This window comes from Hesperophylax consimilis, chromosome 10 (assembly GCF_061612785.1).
Source record: "Hesperophylax consimilis isolate HC1 chromosome 10, BYU_Hcon_1.0, whole genome shotgun sequence".
NCBI lineage: Eukaryota > Metazoa > Arthropoda > Insecta > Trichoptera > Limnephilidae > Hesperophylax > Hesperophylax consimilis.
In genome coordinates, this window is record NC_142845.1 from 16,996,212 (window position 1) to 17,012,027 (window position 15,816).

Sequence of the window (15,816 nt, forward strand, 5' to 3'; positions counted from 1 at the left end):
TTAGTGGTTTAGAATTTTTTTTAATATGTACTCTTTAGATTTTTCTACTTATTATGTGCTTAAATCTTTGTAATTAAGTTTTAAGTTTTGTATTTAAATACTGTCATTATTTTACATGTTTGCTTATGTGAATGTGCAAATGTGATTGCTGCAGACACATTAGTCTAGGGATATTTATAATTGTACTTTTTTATTTTGTAATCCATTATTAATGTTTTTATAAATATCCTGTTTGTGTCTCGAATAAATAAATAAAATAAAAAAAAAAAATAAAAAACAGTGCCAGCACGAGGTTCGTCATCTGTTCAGGTATGTGTCTGCTGCTAATAAAGCGCTGACACAATATCCTCACATAGATAACAGACCTTGGGAGCACCGCTGTGACGTTCGACGTAGATAGAAAACGGAGACTCTGCAGCAAGAATCTAGGTGATAAATAAACTGGACCAGCTGCTGCAAGGAGAGAGTCCACCGCGTCCACCAACAGTGCCAGCACGAGGTTCGTCATCCGTCCAGGTATGTGTCTGCTGCTAATAAAGCGCTGACACAATATCCTCAAATAGATAACAGACCTTGGCAGCACCGCTGTGACGTTCGACGAAGATAGAAGATGGAGACTCTACAGCAAGAATCCTAGGTGGTGTAGAAACTGGACCAGCTGCTGCAGCGAGAGAGACTACTGCACCCACCAACAGTGCCAGCACGAGGTTCGTCATACGTCCAGGTATGTGTCTGCTGCTAATAAAGCGCTGACGTAATATCCTCACTTAGATAACAGACCTTGGCAGCACCGCTGTGACGTTCGGCGAGTCCATCATATCTAGTCTATATTAATAATAATATTTGGACGATTTATACAGCGCCGCTCTTGTGCAAAAACACCTCATCTCTCCTAGTCTATTTTAGTATATTCTAGTCACTTCTTAGCTATTCATGCCACTCAGTGCATCTTCTCGACCCTTTTAGACTCTTTCCTGGTTCTAATACCTAAATAAAATCCAAAAAAAAAATACAATTTCTTCTATTGTGTCGTGATCCAACGATTTCATACCTCTGTCTCAGACCTATAGGGCTCGCTTATCTCAGGCTATCATAAACAAAATCTTGAACCAAAGTCAAAGTGAAGTGTATGTGTGTCATCCGAAACAAAAAAACATAAACAAAAACATAAACTTTAAATAAAATTTGGCTTATCTGTTTTCTATGTAGATATCCTGGGTTGAAGAGGTCCCATAAATCCCGAACTAACGAAACCACTTGACACTTTAGGGGCCGAGCTCTAGTCGCATTGAGAGGCTTTGTTCTGGCTTCACTTTCCAAATTTAATCGGTTTAAAATGCTATAATAATTGCAAATTCCGGCTAAACGGTAAAAATTACGCGCATTTCGTGAAATAAGAAGGTAAGCACTGTATAAAACACGGATGCTGAGCATGTTTCAGCAATCTTCCTTCTGAAAGGATTAAACCGGTACGGTTAAAACACGTCCGCTCTTATATGTTACTTTGTGTTACAGATACTTTGAGCCTGTATTCCCCAAACTATACAAATGTTCCTTAAGTAAAACTGTCCTCATCCATGCTTCCTACACATATATATAGAAGGTTAGGGGACGTACTTCAATTATATTACCACTGATTTCTGACATTATTTGGAGTAAAAAATGTCAAGGAAATTGTGGTCTTCGATCATTTTGTTTTCTTCAAAACCAAACACAACAAAATCTTCCATAAGTCACTCCATGGTTACTCAACCTAGTAACCGCCTATCCCGAACCCCGACCGTAACTGTCCAATACCTACTGATTTTTTTCGTTTTAAGTTGAAAAAAAGAGGGTTTTTTTTAAATTCAATCGTACGTAACATGACACACCAACTTGTGTATAGTACTTAAAATATTTAAATTTATTCAGTCCTTAAAATCAACCAAATCATTATTCTCGTGTCAGTCGAACCCGTCATTTATCTTTATAAGGAGAATTGTAAAAAATAAACCATGGCAATTGAAATTCAAAAATGCAACATCTTATATTCTGTATTCTGAAAACAACATTATTATTTCTAACCTAGATCATTTGAAAGCAAGATTCAATCGAGATTGGTGGTCATGTCGGTTAAAGTAAACATTTTATTGTGTTTATAGGTAATTCGTTTCAGTGAAATATTATTTTATCAGTTCACAAAGATACTCACACGTGTTCTTATCGTTTTTATATGGGCTTTTCAATGTTTTCTGTGATGAAATTGTCAGTGAATAATAATTATTGTCGAAGAGGTGTTCTATGGAATAAGTTTCAAACTGTCAAAATAAGATTTGCTTCAACGGATCCCTCCAATGGACGTTCTGGTAATGTTCTGGATTTCCAGGACATGCCAAGACCGATTGGATTACCAATTATAGGGACAGCTCTGTCGCTGATGGCCGCTGGTTCAGGCTCAAGGTAAATAACAACTTTATTTTATCATATCGTATTTATTTGGATGTAGAGTATGTAAAATACTTACCTAATCTGATTAAATAAATAACCACATAACTACATTTTACTGTCAAGCATCATTAAGAGTTGTATTTATGGAGATTACCCTAACCAAAGTGTCGCAACAAAAAGGATTCCCAACAACCCAACGTTGGCAACTCCAATTGGGGTATTTTAAAAAGCTGAAGTTCATGATAGTGGAAGGAGACGGGAAAGTGGTTGATGGTGAAGTACCTAGCTATTCAGATCTGGTCACCAAACATGGCTTAAGCCATTTCAAGCAACGTTTAGATTCTGAAAGGCGGTCTTTTACTAGGGCGATACTTACGTTAAAATGTCCCATGTGTCATAGTAGGTAGGTATATTTTTAATTTATTTTTAGTTAAGGAGTCCAATTCAATAAATAAGATGAATTGTCACGTATTTAAAGCGAAGTACTATGTACTAATGCAAAATCGTGTGTTTTTGGTTTCAAAATTTGATCGCTTAAAAATATTTTAGATGCTACTTGGAGTAACACATCTTCGCCTTTGAAATAATAAATATTGAGAGGAAATTTAAACCTTATCGCCATCTAAGTAAGGAGTGTTATTGTTAGCTTCCCGATTCTAAATATTACACGACGTGGTGACAGCTTCCGCGGAAAATACCTCATTACCTGATGTTGTGCCATTCGTAATTTTCTGCATTTGGTGCTATTTTCTAACTATTAATTAGTTAATGAAATTGGTTTTAATTCAGGTATAAATTAATATTTTCAAATAAGGCATACGTCCGTTTATTCACTGGTATCCCCAATATCAGACTGAAATTAGTGTTAGGTTCTTACCATCGACAGTAAGCATCAACGAACCCAGAATTGAAGCCGCAAAGTAGGTATTATAAATATGTCTCAAGCGCGGCTATTATTAGCAAAGATACCTATTGTATAATGATACATAATTTATGCATAAGTCACATTTATAAATGTTGTTTATCATCCTTGCCACACGATTCATCTTGTCAAATTGATTTATTTTGAGGTACCTACTGACACCAGTGATGTCTCCCAACTGAATTCCAATGGTTTCCGGAAAGTATTAAAAAAAACAGAAAAAAGGATGTACTTAAAATAACTCATAATATGCTCTTTCATAGATGGCGCTAATTTAATTATTTTAGAAAAAAACACTTATTATTTGTTTGTGCCTCTTTCAAGAAAGGCTTCCAATTACATTAATTTTTCGGTTATTCAATCCAATATTGTATTTGTATGCCTTTCTTGAAAGAATTGAGTGTTTGTGCGGACATAACCAACTATTCATATTTATATACCGTGACTACGTGCGCAAACAAATAATTCATCTTAATATTTTAAAGAATAACTGGCAAAAGGTGTTTTTTATTCTAAAATAATGATATTAGCTCCCTCTATGAAAGAGCGGATTGCGAATTATTTGAAGTATACCCTCAATTTAGTAATTTCAAAAAAAAATCGTTTGCCGGAATCGTGATCTTGATATTTTGGTGTAGGAATATTTTTTATGTGAATACCGCATTAAGGCCCCAATTTCCAAAATCCAGTGGGACGATGACTGCGTCAATAATTAGGGTACCTGCTAAATATCTACGTTGCGAAGCTAAAGGGAGTACGGACGGAAATATGGAGTAGATTGGGAGGTACCTAGCTATTCAGGTGACAAATCCAGTGGGACAATGACTTCTTCAATAATTGAATTATCTGCTACCTACCTATGTTGCGAAGCTAAAGGGAGTACGGAGGGGAATAAGATGTGGTAGATTGAGAGGTACCTAGCTATTCAGGTCACAAATCAAGTGGGACGATGACTTCCTAAATAATTTAATTATCTGCGACCTACCTATGTTGCGAAGCTAAAGGGAGTATGGAGGGGAATAAGATGTGGTAGATTGAGAGGTACCTAATTATTCAGGTCACAAATCAAGTGGGACGATGACTTCCTAAATAATTTAATTATCTGCTACATACCCATGTTGCGAGGGGTGACCGGATAAATCATCACATCTTTAAAAAGTTATATAAAGTCATGGAAAGTTATGAAACAAAAACTTTATTAACTTGGTTAAGTGGGTTAGGTTAGGTTAAAAACAAAATTTTCATCGTTTCTAATGACTTTATATCACTTTTCAAAAGTGTGTTGAATTGTCACTGAGTTGAGTTATCATGGAACCGTTACGAAGCTAAAGGGAGTATGGAGGGGAATAAGATGTGGTAGATTGAGAGGTACCTAGTTATTCAGGTCACACATCCCGTAGGACGAAGACTTGCTCAATAATTGGGGTGTCTGCTAACTATGGGCTGTTTACACGAGTACAGAGTGATTTAGTGGCTACTACTGGTACTAAACGGTAACTTACTACTACGTACTGTCTACTAGTGTCGATTACCTGATACAAGATGCGCTACAAATGCCCCTTTCAAAAATATTAAATGTCCCGCCACCTCACAAAATATATTTGTCCAACTATTTTCTTTGTATTACTACCTACAAAAGGTTTTGTATTAAGGTGATGCACTACGTCGTGTAATATTTTGAATCGAGCCGCCATCAATAACACTCCTTACGTAGATGGCGATTAGGCTTAAATTCCCGCTTTACACCATCCAGCTGTTTTGATTTAGGCAAGAAAAAAACATGGCCAAAAAGTGCCTTTTATTTTATTTTGTGGATGTTCAGGCATAAATATTTAAATGTTTTCCGATCATTTTATAAAAAACTTTATTTGCCACGTTGTACAATAAAACCATAACCGAAAATGGGTTCGTAAGTAGGAAATTTTGAACTTTAAAGCAGTTTTCATAGGCGTTATAAATTATTTTTTTCTGGGATTATTAAAAGACTTATGTAAAAAATACTCGATTATTTCAAAGGTCAAGATGTTTTATACTCGCGGTATTTATTTAAAGCATCTGAAACATTTCTAGGCGACAAAATTTTCAAACCAATAACACATTATTTTGCATTACTACGTAGTGCATCGCCTTAATATAAATATTTTGTATAACTTACTACAAATGTTTTAAGATGGTGAGGTGTTTGTGTGGTGGCACCACATTTAGTGTATCGGCAAATGGGCATTTTCTCCAATGTTTGTACATTACTGGTTTGTCATGTCTCACGATTTTGATTTACTTTTTCATACTTTCGTACTGTAGAATATTAGAATTAATATATTTTTAACACGATAATTTATTAACTTAATTTATTTGGACAGTTAAATACAACCTGTCGAACCTGTATATATTTACTAATTCTATAGATCAAAAGGTGGGATGTTTTTACCATGTCCAATTACTACATTCCTATAGTCTGATTTCGTAATTAATTTTATGTGTGTATGATTAATTTTGTGGTTTCTTAAATAACTAACATATTTTTATAAAATATACAGTTTATGTACAATTCGACCAGCACTGTAAAAAAACACTTCTGATATGGACATGGAATTGAACTAACGGATTCATATCCAAAAAAACACTTCTGGATATGAATCCGTTAGTAAAATTCGACCAGCACTGAAAAAAAAACACTTCTGGATATGAATCCGTTAGTTCAATTCCATGGCCATATTTGTCTATTTTTAAAAAGGGCGTTAAAAATAGACAAATATGGCCATGGAATTGAATGAACGGATTCATATCCAGAAGTGTTTTTTTTTCAGTGCTGGTCGAATTTTACTAACGGATTCATATCCACAAGTGTTTTTTTTCAGTGCTGGTCGAATTTTACTAACGGATTCATATCCAGAAGTGTTTTTTTGGATATGAATCCGTTAGTTCAATTCCATGTCCATATTTGTCAATTTTTAACGCCCTTTTTATGGACTTTTACATAGGAATAGTTTCTAAAATTATTTACAATGTCCGCAAATTAACTAAACTCTACTTAACCCTGGGCTCGTGTAAATAGATAATTCCGCTTGCATGAAGATTGTTTTATTATGACAAAATGTTTATAATATTACGATGGAATTACCATTATATTTGCGTTGGAACTGTTTGTCTTTGGTTGAACTGTAGATCTCTCTCTGTACACATGATTTTAATTATGTAAATAATGTAATGATTTTTGTTTACATACCTATATTGTTAAACACAATCATTTCGTTTGTTGGTGCATGGTTAATGTGAAATATTCCTGCGCAATGCGTAACATTATTTAAAATCAATGCACTTTTAATTTTTACGCTTGGAACTGATAATAAGTATATAAATCACATCAGACAAGCGATAAATAAGTACTCACCTAATAATTTTATTAATTAGTAATAACATTTTACTACAAATGTGTATTTGTTTTATTTAAATGTTTGACAGATGCTTATATGAAATTTTGCTAATATACTAACTTTCGCAAGTTAAATTTCTTCTTTGGAAGGCAAATATTTTTTATAATTACCTATATCTGCTTCACAAATCTTACAATTATAATAAATCTAAAGTCTGTGCAATTTTAATTATAAATCAGTATCCTAGACCAACGTGTATCTTTATTCTGGAGTGTGCGTGAATTTATTAGAATTCCATGGTAATTTAAGAAGTGCTTTTCCTAAAGCGCAGTACGTGCTTAACTGGTTTTAGGGAAGCATTTTTATCACATTGCAAAATGAATAATAAGAAAATGGTTAATTTTCTTAAACACCAACGTATTCTTGGGGATATGTTTTAAAAAATCACCCTTAGATAATTTATGATAATGAGATTCGTATTTTTTTTCAGAATCCACAAATACATTGACCGCCGTCACAGAGAGCTAGGAAGCATCTTCCGAGATTCCGTAGGACCCGTTCATGCAGTCTTCACATCGGACCCCGCCACGATGCGGTCCATCTTCAGTCACGAGGGCAAGTATCCCTCCCACCTCCTCCCGGAGTCCTGGCTGCTCTACAACAAGCAGCATGACTGCAAGAGAGGGCTGTTATTTATGGAGGGAGATGAATGGCTGGAAACAAGACGGGTGATGAACAAACTGGTCCTCCGGCCCAGCGCTGAGGATTGTGGTGAAGATCCCACGTCCCTCGTTGTCGATCACCTGGTGGCTGACTGGAAGAATAAGTCTTCAAAGAGAGGTTTCGAGCCCGATATTGAAAAGGATTTATACCGGCTTTCTTTGGATGGTAATTACCATACTTTTAATGTATTATATATCTACTTCAATCCGTAGTACTTACAGCTAAAACAGTGACCAAAAACAGCAATTAATAAATTTTTTGATCATGAGTAATAAACACCTGTTCGAACATGAAATTAAGGTTTAACGTGTTTTAATTTATTATGTTCTAATAATTCAATATGTACTAGTACTTCAATCAACAATTACTGCTTATTATATTTTTTCACCTGTAAACAACCAACCTTGTTTTGTTTTGTTTACATATTGAATTATTTGGCGTGTTGGAAATAAGCCGACGTAGCTCAGTGGTCTCAAATCACCTGACCGGACATTAGAAGGCACGGGTTCAATCCCCGTCGGCGGCATTTATTTTTACTTGGGAGATGTTTTCAATTTGTATGGATATTTCAAGCGACTAATTATTGCTTATAATAATTTGGATTTCCTTTCCATATGAGCTTCTAGTGAATCCAGTTATATTCTCCATGATGCTGTGATGGCTTATATACATGCAATACGTTGGTGTTTGTTATTGCAGTATTAATGTCCTTGATGCTGGGAAGCTCTTACAAGATTTCCTCCGGTAAGTTTGTGGAGCTGGTCTCCCAGTTTTCGAAGGCAGTCCACGGCATCATGTTGTGCACGAACAGAATGACGATGCTTCCAGCCACATTTTACCAGAAACTCAACTTATCAGCGTGGAAGGAATTCTCTGAATGTGTTGGGAAAAGCTTGAAATATGGTTAGTTATTCAAAAACCCATAATATATGTTAGGTATTTGTTATTTATATATGCTGTCCGTTTTTGAGAGCAGCTTTAGCAATTCAAATGTCTTGGGAAGCTAACTGCATGCCAAGCAAACAACTGTGAGCTCTTAACGGCATTCATGTGAATATTTTTGATAGCATCCTTTTTTGTCAACAATTTTCTAAACCATCGCAACTATTTTCAGCTCGCAATCTGTCAGTCACGAGTTTTGGAATATTTTATCGACAAATATTGTGAAATTAAGGTGGACAAGACAAGATGACTTGAAGACATAATATGGCATCTCGAAACAGCATATATGTTCCATATTTTACAATATGAAAAGTCGGGTAGTAAATAAGTTTAAATGGCTGTTTAATTCGTCAGAGGATTTAACTTTTATTAATTTTTAGTACTTAGTACCTACCTATTCCAACTAGGTAGGTACTAAGTACAACTATTACCAACAATGATACAATATATATTATATATACATTTTGTAATGTTTATTGTGTAAGTTTACAATCTGTTCAGCAGATAAAAATAAAAATTGGTAACATCGTCCTGAAACGATTTATAAGTGAAAAAAGTTGTTTAACAAATAATGAAACTCTCTTTAAATTTTTAATTTTCAAACGTGGTAATCAAATTCAAGGTGAAAAAATGGTGGACAAAATATACGAGCTGGAAGACATAGGCGACGGTTTGGCGTCTAGGATGATCGCTGAAGGAATGGACAAAGAAATAATCACCAGGGTACTTATTGACTTCATCATTGCAGCGGGAGACACGGTTAGAAGATAACCATTTTGCATTTCTTAAATAAAATAAGGTTGGATGATGTCTCAACCCCCGTCATATTTGATTGACGATCAAATCGACGATTAGCACCATTCATTTGGCTCGTTTGATTCAGTTTTGATCAACAGTCGAGCATAATGATCATAGTGATAATGCTTGTCAGCTGATCGAAATGTAATTTTTTTAACAGGCTTGATGAAAAATGTTTCTTTTTAGACGGCATTCTCCACTCAATGGTCACTTTATCTGCTCGGCCAACACCCTGAAATAATCGACGAGTTCCGGTTACTTGAAGGATCTCCCGTTGAAGAACAAACATATTTGAGGGGAATAATCAAGGAAACATTGCGATTATATCCAGTAGCTCCATTTTTGGTGAGATTCCTACCTGCTGACTCCGTGATTGCTAATTATTTGCTCCCAGCCGGGGTAAGCTAATTTTAAATTATTTTAATGAAATGTTGTGTACATTATAGATAATTTGGAATTTTATTTTAATTTATATTATAGACAACACTAACGGGGAATTTTTTCCTTCACTAGTAAATATTTGTGAATTGTCGTCGCCACTTGAGAAGAATAGAAATTTTTGGCCGAAATATGTTTCAGCCATTTTCCGGGAGGGTAACAAAAATTTATAGAAATTAATTCGATTATTAAAATGATTGTAATGATTCATATAAGAAATACAATGCTTATAATTTATTCAAATTGCTCATGTCAATCGATATATTTTGTGACTCATGATCGAATGTTTATTTTCACTCTCTAATCAAGTGATCTATGTCTATGACATTACATATTACATAATCTATGGACAATTGTAATGACAGTTATGACAGCTTTGTTTGGACGTGAATGGTTTTGATGTTGGTTCGTTTAGAGGTTATCTATGTGTTACGATGTTGCTGTCAAGTATTTCTAAATTTGTAACTAAAAACTTTGAATGTAAGTGTCGAGGTTTAGCGAGAATTTCTACGGGCTCTACGACCATCACCCATAAATATAATGATAACTCTATAAAGCCATCTTACCCGAGGCACACAAGGAAATTACTATGCGGTATCTCAACTGTAAATCTGCAACACAAGCCTCTTCAGAACATTTTATCCCGCCACCAGAGCAGAAACTTTTCTACTCAACCTTTTGTGGAATTTACACAAAGGCTTTATATTGGAATATCAGAAAGCAAGCTTGTTGCAATATTTCAAGACCTTCTATTGACCGTTCATAGTACCACAGGCCTCCCATGGTGGGCGACCATCGTAGTAACATCGGTGTTAGTACGATCAGCGATCACTCTCCCGCTGTCGATATACCAAAACTATATAATCGCTAAAGTAGAGAATTTATCACTAGAAATGCCAAATATTGCAAAAGAAGTACACGCCGAAACAGCGAGGGCGAAACAATACTTTGATTGGACAGAAGAAAAAGCATCGCTAACATTCAAAAGAGCCATGAGGAAGCAGTGGAATCTGCTTCTTGTTAGAGACAATTGCCATCCATTTAAGGCTTCAATTCTGATTTGGTTTCAAATTCCGCTGTGGATATCATTGTCCTTCGCTTTGAGGAACTTGGTGCACATGCGGCCGCGGGGGGATATGGCTGCCTCCATTACTGCTACTGAACTATCAGTTGAGGGTTTCGGATGGATAACAAACCTCATGGCAGTGGATCATACATGGATTTTACCTGTCACCTTAGGCATTCTCAATCTTGCCATCATTGAATTGCAAGTCATGTCCAAAATAAGAAAGCCTACGCGATTTCACAATGTTTTAACAAATGTATTTAGGGGATTTTCCATAGTGTTAATTCCGGTATCGGCATCCGTCCCCTCCTGCATGTGTTTGTACTGGGCTAGCTCAAGTGCCTATGGACTTATTCAGAACATTCTGTTGATGTCGCCGAAAATGAGAAGAAAGTTTGGAGTTCCCTTGACTGCTAGTGAAATGGCGCACCCCTACCAACATGTGTACTCAGCTTTCCAACAAAGGGTCTCCAATTTACCAGGACTAAGAAAAAAATAATTGTATTCATTATTTAGTTATGTATGTAAATAAAATATTTATTGAATACGCGATTTTTATTATCTTCCCGTTAAAAATAACTAGACATAGTACAGTAAAAAAACATTTTTTTCATAAATTTCAAGCTTATCTGTTGACATTTTCAGTGCACACATAATATTTTTTATTATGAGGCAAATAAATTTTGGTTTTAAAAACTAATTTGCCGTTTTGTATCTAAGCACGGGTAAGCCACCCAGTGAGGCCAACATTACTGGATAAATGTAAAAAATATTGTACCAAAATAAAAGAATGGAAAACTTTTTCTTTTAATATGCAGCTATGAAGAAGCAGCACACAAATTGTAACAATCTTGAATGAATGATTCAACCATGAAAACAGAAATTTATAAATTGCCTAATCGAACCCATATAAGGTTTTTCCCACCCAAGAAATTGTTTTTTTTTTTCAGTGTCCCTTGAGGAACCTTGTAAGAGAGTTTCATTGTATTCCTATCCTGGTTTTACTGTATGAAGTTCCTGTAAAATGCAGCAATAAAAAAAACCTAATTTCAGATTTGTTTGCAGACTCTGTGCGTAATGTCACTGTACACTTCTGGGCGGGATGCCCAGTACTTTACTCAGCCTTTAAAATTTGAACCTAAACGCTGGATCAAGCAGAATTCAGACGTCAAAGGCGTTCTTTCCCCTTATGCAACTATTCCCTTTGCCATGGGAGCCCGATCTTGTATAGGACGTAAAATTGCCATGACACAAATGAAAGAAGTTATTTCAAAGGTAATAAACATTGTTATTTAGTATAATATCAAGTGTATCGCGCTCATAATGCAAAGCAGTGGCTAATACAGGATAATCTCATAAAGCTTTCCAAACTCCAATCACTTGAAAAATCTTGCGCGAGTCTAAATTTAGTTTTTAATTACTAAAGTTAGATTTGTCAATGAGGCTGTCTCCAACAACAAAATTTCATGTAATTTACAAATGTATCATGTTAATTAGAGCATGCTGAGGACAGAACTTTTAGAATTTTTGGAAAATACCGAATATTACCAAAGATATAAGCCGTCAAAATTATGATATTTGCGGCTGATCGAAAAGCTTGTGACATCACAGTGCATGTGCGACACTTGCGGCAGTACTTCAACACTACCATTCGAATTATGAATTATACTGCGGGTGATTTCACGAGACACAATTAATGTTCATCTTGAAAACTCATAACTTTGTAATTTTTAGAGATATGGAAAAACTAATTTTACTGTCATTATTAAAACTCTTCCATCAAAATAAAAAAAATAATAAATGAGACAAACTCATTGTATTACGTGTTTGCAAAACTTTTATAATGTATGTTTATGTGATATTATTTATTATATTATATTATTTATATCTCTGGCATATTGACCGTTATTTTTCTTAGATACTCTCAGAAAGTCGAAGAATTTTGAGTGTATTTCCCCTACTCAATAATATCGAAATAAATGGGATATTTCTGAGCGTACCCCAAAAATAAAAACTGTTTTTGAAAGGTGATGAAATACATTTTCAAATTTTATTATTAGAAATCTATGTAAATAAAGATGTTCGTTTGTTCAAAATCTTAAATCTTCGAAAGTTCTTCACCAAGAACCTTGAAATTTTGACACAGCGTTGCATTCGAATACACGTGTGTTTTTTTATAGAGGTGTGACCTTTGACAGGTAAAAACAGTTTCATATATTGGATAAACATCTTTTTTGAAAAACTGCACCATCTGTTGGACGTAAAAGCAACACGCGCTACTATTTCTCTATCTCCATAGCAACATGTGGCGGGGTACAGCTAGTAAACTTATAATTTTTTATATCAAACATAAAAAAGTTTTATAAATCGCTCACAGTATGTTTTTTCGTCTAAAACACTAAACTAAAATTACTGATAACGAAAAAAAAAACAGGGTTTTCCAATAAGAGGTGTTATTTTGAAGCTGTCATTTTTTGACATTTGACAAGTAGAAACTGTGCCATTAATAAAAATGGAACGATACACGCTTCAACAACGCATTGAAATTATTAAAATTCACTTGAGTGAATCAAATGCAAATCATCTTGAGTCATGAGTCCCATTTCCACCTCGGTGGCTTCATCAACAAGCAAAATTGCCGCATCTGGGGCTCGGAAAACCCAAGAATTATTGTAGAAAAGTCTCTCTATCCTCAACGTGTGACTGTTTGGTGCGGTTTATGGTCCAGCGGAGTCATTGGACCTTACTTTTTCGAAAATGAGGCTGGAGCAACAGTTACGGTGAATGGATTGCGCTATCGAGAGATGATTAATGATTTTTTATTGCCGGAATTGGATGGTATTGATCTGGATAACGTTTACTTTCAACAAGACGGCGCTACGTGCCACACAAGCAACGAAACCATTGATCTTTTACGATTGAATATCAAAATAACACCTCTTATTGGAAAACCCTGTGTTTTATCAGACCAATGTATTATACATATTATGGCCACCTCACTTTTTTGTCGTTTCATATAAAAATAATTAATAAAAAATTCACAAAGCTTCATCAATTTTTCAATCGAAGTCTTTGGTTTCATGGAGGTGTATATTTTAATTATTATGTGGTTAACTTCTAGATTTGAATACATCTGGATTTAATTAATAGCCGTTAGTTCACAAAACCGAACAAATTAGCCTGAGGCTTTAAAAATATATATCATTTTTACGTTTTATATACCTATTAACAGATAATCAATCACCCCTAAAGTTTTGCGACATGAGCGGGAAACATGAATTATTATCAAATGCAACCTATAACTATTTTCTCTTTTATGTCTACTCCGTATCCTACTTTTTAACTTCATCAAACCAGTTTTTTCCTGAATATTCCAATAAGAAAGTGATAAATGTATTCATTGCCATGTTTCATTTAAAAATTATTTTATTTTCAGATAATGAAGAATTTTAACCTAAAATTGCTGAATACAAACAATGTAGGCAGTGAAATGCAAATGACCTTGAAACCAAAAGATAAGATCAGGATTTTCGTAACCAGCAAATAATCTATACCAAGTAATCTATACCAATAAATAGTATTTATTTATCTATTTCGTACATATTTGTTGCAGAATCTACATTATAATTTTATTATTGTATTTGATACTAGCAAGTCCCAATCGTCGCCCGTGCTTTACAAAGAGTTTTTATCTATTAAAGTTGTTGCATATTATTGTATGTGATACTAGCTGAAGTCCCCAGCGTCGCCCGGGCTTTACACAGTTTTTATCTATTAAAGTTGCTGCATATTATTGTACGTGGTACTAGCTGAAGTCCCCAGCGTCGCCCGGGCTTTACACAGTTTTTATCTATTAAAGTTGCTGCATATTATTGTACGTGGTACTAGCTGAAGTCCCCAGCGTCGCCCGGGCTTTACACAGTTAAGCCACTACTTTTTAACTTCATCAAACCAGTTTTTTCCTGAATATTCCAATAAGAAAGTGATAAATGTATTCATTGCCATGTTTCATTTAAAAATTATTTTATTTTCAGATAATGAAGAATTTTAACCTAAAATTGCTGAATACAAACAATGTAGGCAGTGAAATGCAAATGACCTTGAAACCAAAAGATAAGATCAGGATTTTCGTAACCAGCAAATAATCTATACCAAGTAATCTATACCAATAAATAGTATTTATTTATCTATTTCGTACATATTTGTTGCAGAATCTACATTATAATTTTATTATTGTATTTGATACTAGCAAGTCCCAATCGTCGCCCGTGCTTTACAAAGAGTTTTTATCTATTAAAGTTGTTGCATATTATTGTATGTGATACTAGCTGAAGTCCCCAGCGTCGCCCGGGCTTTACACAGTTTTTATCTATTAAAGTTGCTGCATATTATTGTACGTGGTACTAGCTGAAGTCCCCAGCGTCGCCCGGGCTTTACACAGTTTTTATCTATTAAAGTTGTGGCACATTATTGTATTTGATACTAGCTGTAACACAACATCTTTATATAAATAGATAAGTAATTTATCTGGGTTTCTTACTTTTATAAGTATGTGGTCCCTACATTACTTCCGTTTGGATATAAATCATTTATATTTATATACGTTATTTTGGAATCAGAAAGTGATTGTATTTGAAATTTATAATATTGTAATGTAATAAAAATAATAAATTATTTTGTATAAATTACTATAATGTTTTAAACTACCTACCGTGCAGCACGATTGAGTGGAGCTACTTAATACCAATTACCCAAGAATAAATAATATTCCCAACTCCCAGTAGAATATTGGCAGTATTTACTTGTATTGGCTGGATACCTCTGGCCACTAGAGGCATATGTAACATGGCATAAAATCCATCAAGATAAAATGAAAACCAAGCTGTAGTCGAGCAAACTAACCATCAAGACAATAATTCAAAAAGAAAAATCAATACACAACAATCTTGACTGACAATACGAAAATCTTGACGGAAATACCTTGCCAGCAAGAAATTGTTGTAAAAAGTTACTCTTTTATTACTCTAATATTCTCATATGGGTAAACGCTGGCTTTCACAGTGCGTAAATAAAAAATATTTAAATAATTCTGAGCCATTGGCTCAGAGTACATAATTTCTCTTTTT

At 34.5% G+C, this 15,816-nt stretch overlaps 1 protein-coding gene across 2 annotated transcripts; it reads left to right on the forward strand.

The window, feature by feature from the left end:
- Positions 1-2,329: 2,329 nt before the first annotated feature.
- On the forward strand, positions 2,330-14,597 carry LOC149420376 (cytochrome c oxidase assembly protein COX18, mitochondrial-like). 2 transcript variants are annotated; one of them, XM_089636115.1, is made up of 7 exons: positions 2,330-2,439; positions 7,214-7,611; positions 8,146-8,349; positions 9,011-9,147; positions 9,373-9,585; positions 11,756-11,965; positions 14,127-14,597. In XM_089636115.1, the coding sequence occupies exons 1-7, from the start codon at positions 2,369-2,371 to the stop codon at positions 14,235-14,237; spliced, it is 1,344 nt and encodes a 447-aa protein (XP_089492241.1). In that variant the 5' UTR covers positions 2,330-2,368; the 3' UTR covers positions 14,238-14,597. The 2 variants fall into 2 exon arrangements, with proteins under 2 accessions (XP_089492241.1, XP_089492243.1); XM_089636117.1 differs by lacking the exons at positions 2,330-2,439; positions 7,214-7,611; positions 8,146-8,349; ... (1 more) ...; positions 9,373-9,585; positions 14,127-14,597 and adding an exon at positions 9,999-11,210 and having other exon boundaries at positions 11,756-11,877.
- Positions 14,598-15,816: the final 1,219 nt, after the last annotated feature.

Coding starts and splice junctions, on each gene's coding strand:
- LOC149420376 (XM_089636115.1), top strand. CDS start 2,369: ATGCCAAGACCGATTGGATTACCAATTATAGGGACAGCTCTGTCGCTG. Junction 2,440..7,213: donor GCCGCTGGTTCAGGCTCAAG/GTAAATAACAAC, acceptor ATTTTTTTTCAG/AATCCACAAATACATTGACC. Junction 9,148..9,372: donor TCATTGCAGCGGGAGACACG/GTTAGAAGATAA, acceptor GTTTCTTTTTAG/ACGGCATTCTCCACTCAATG.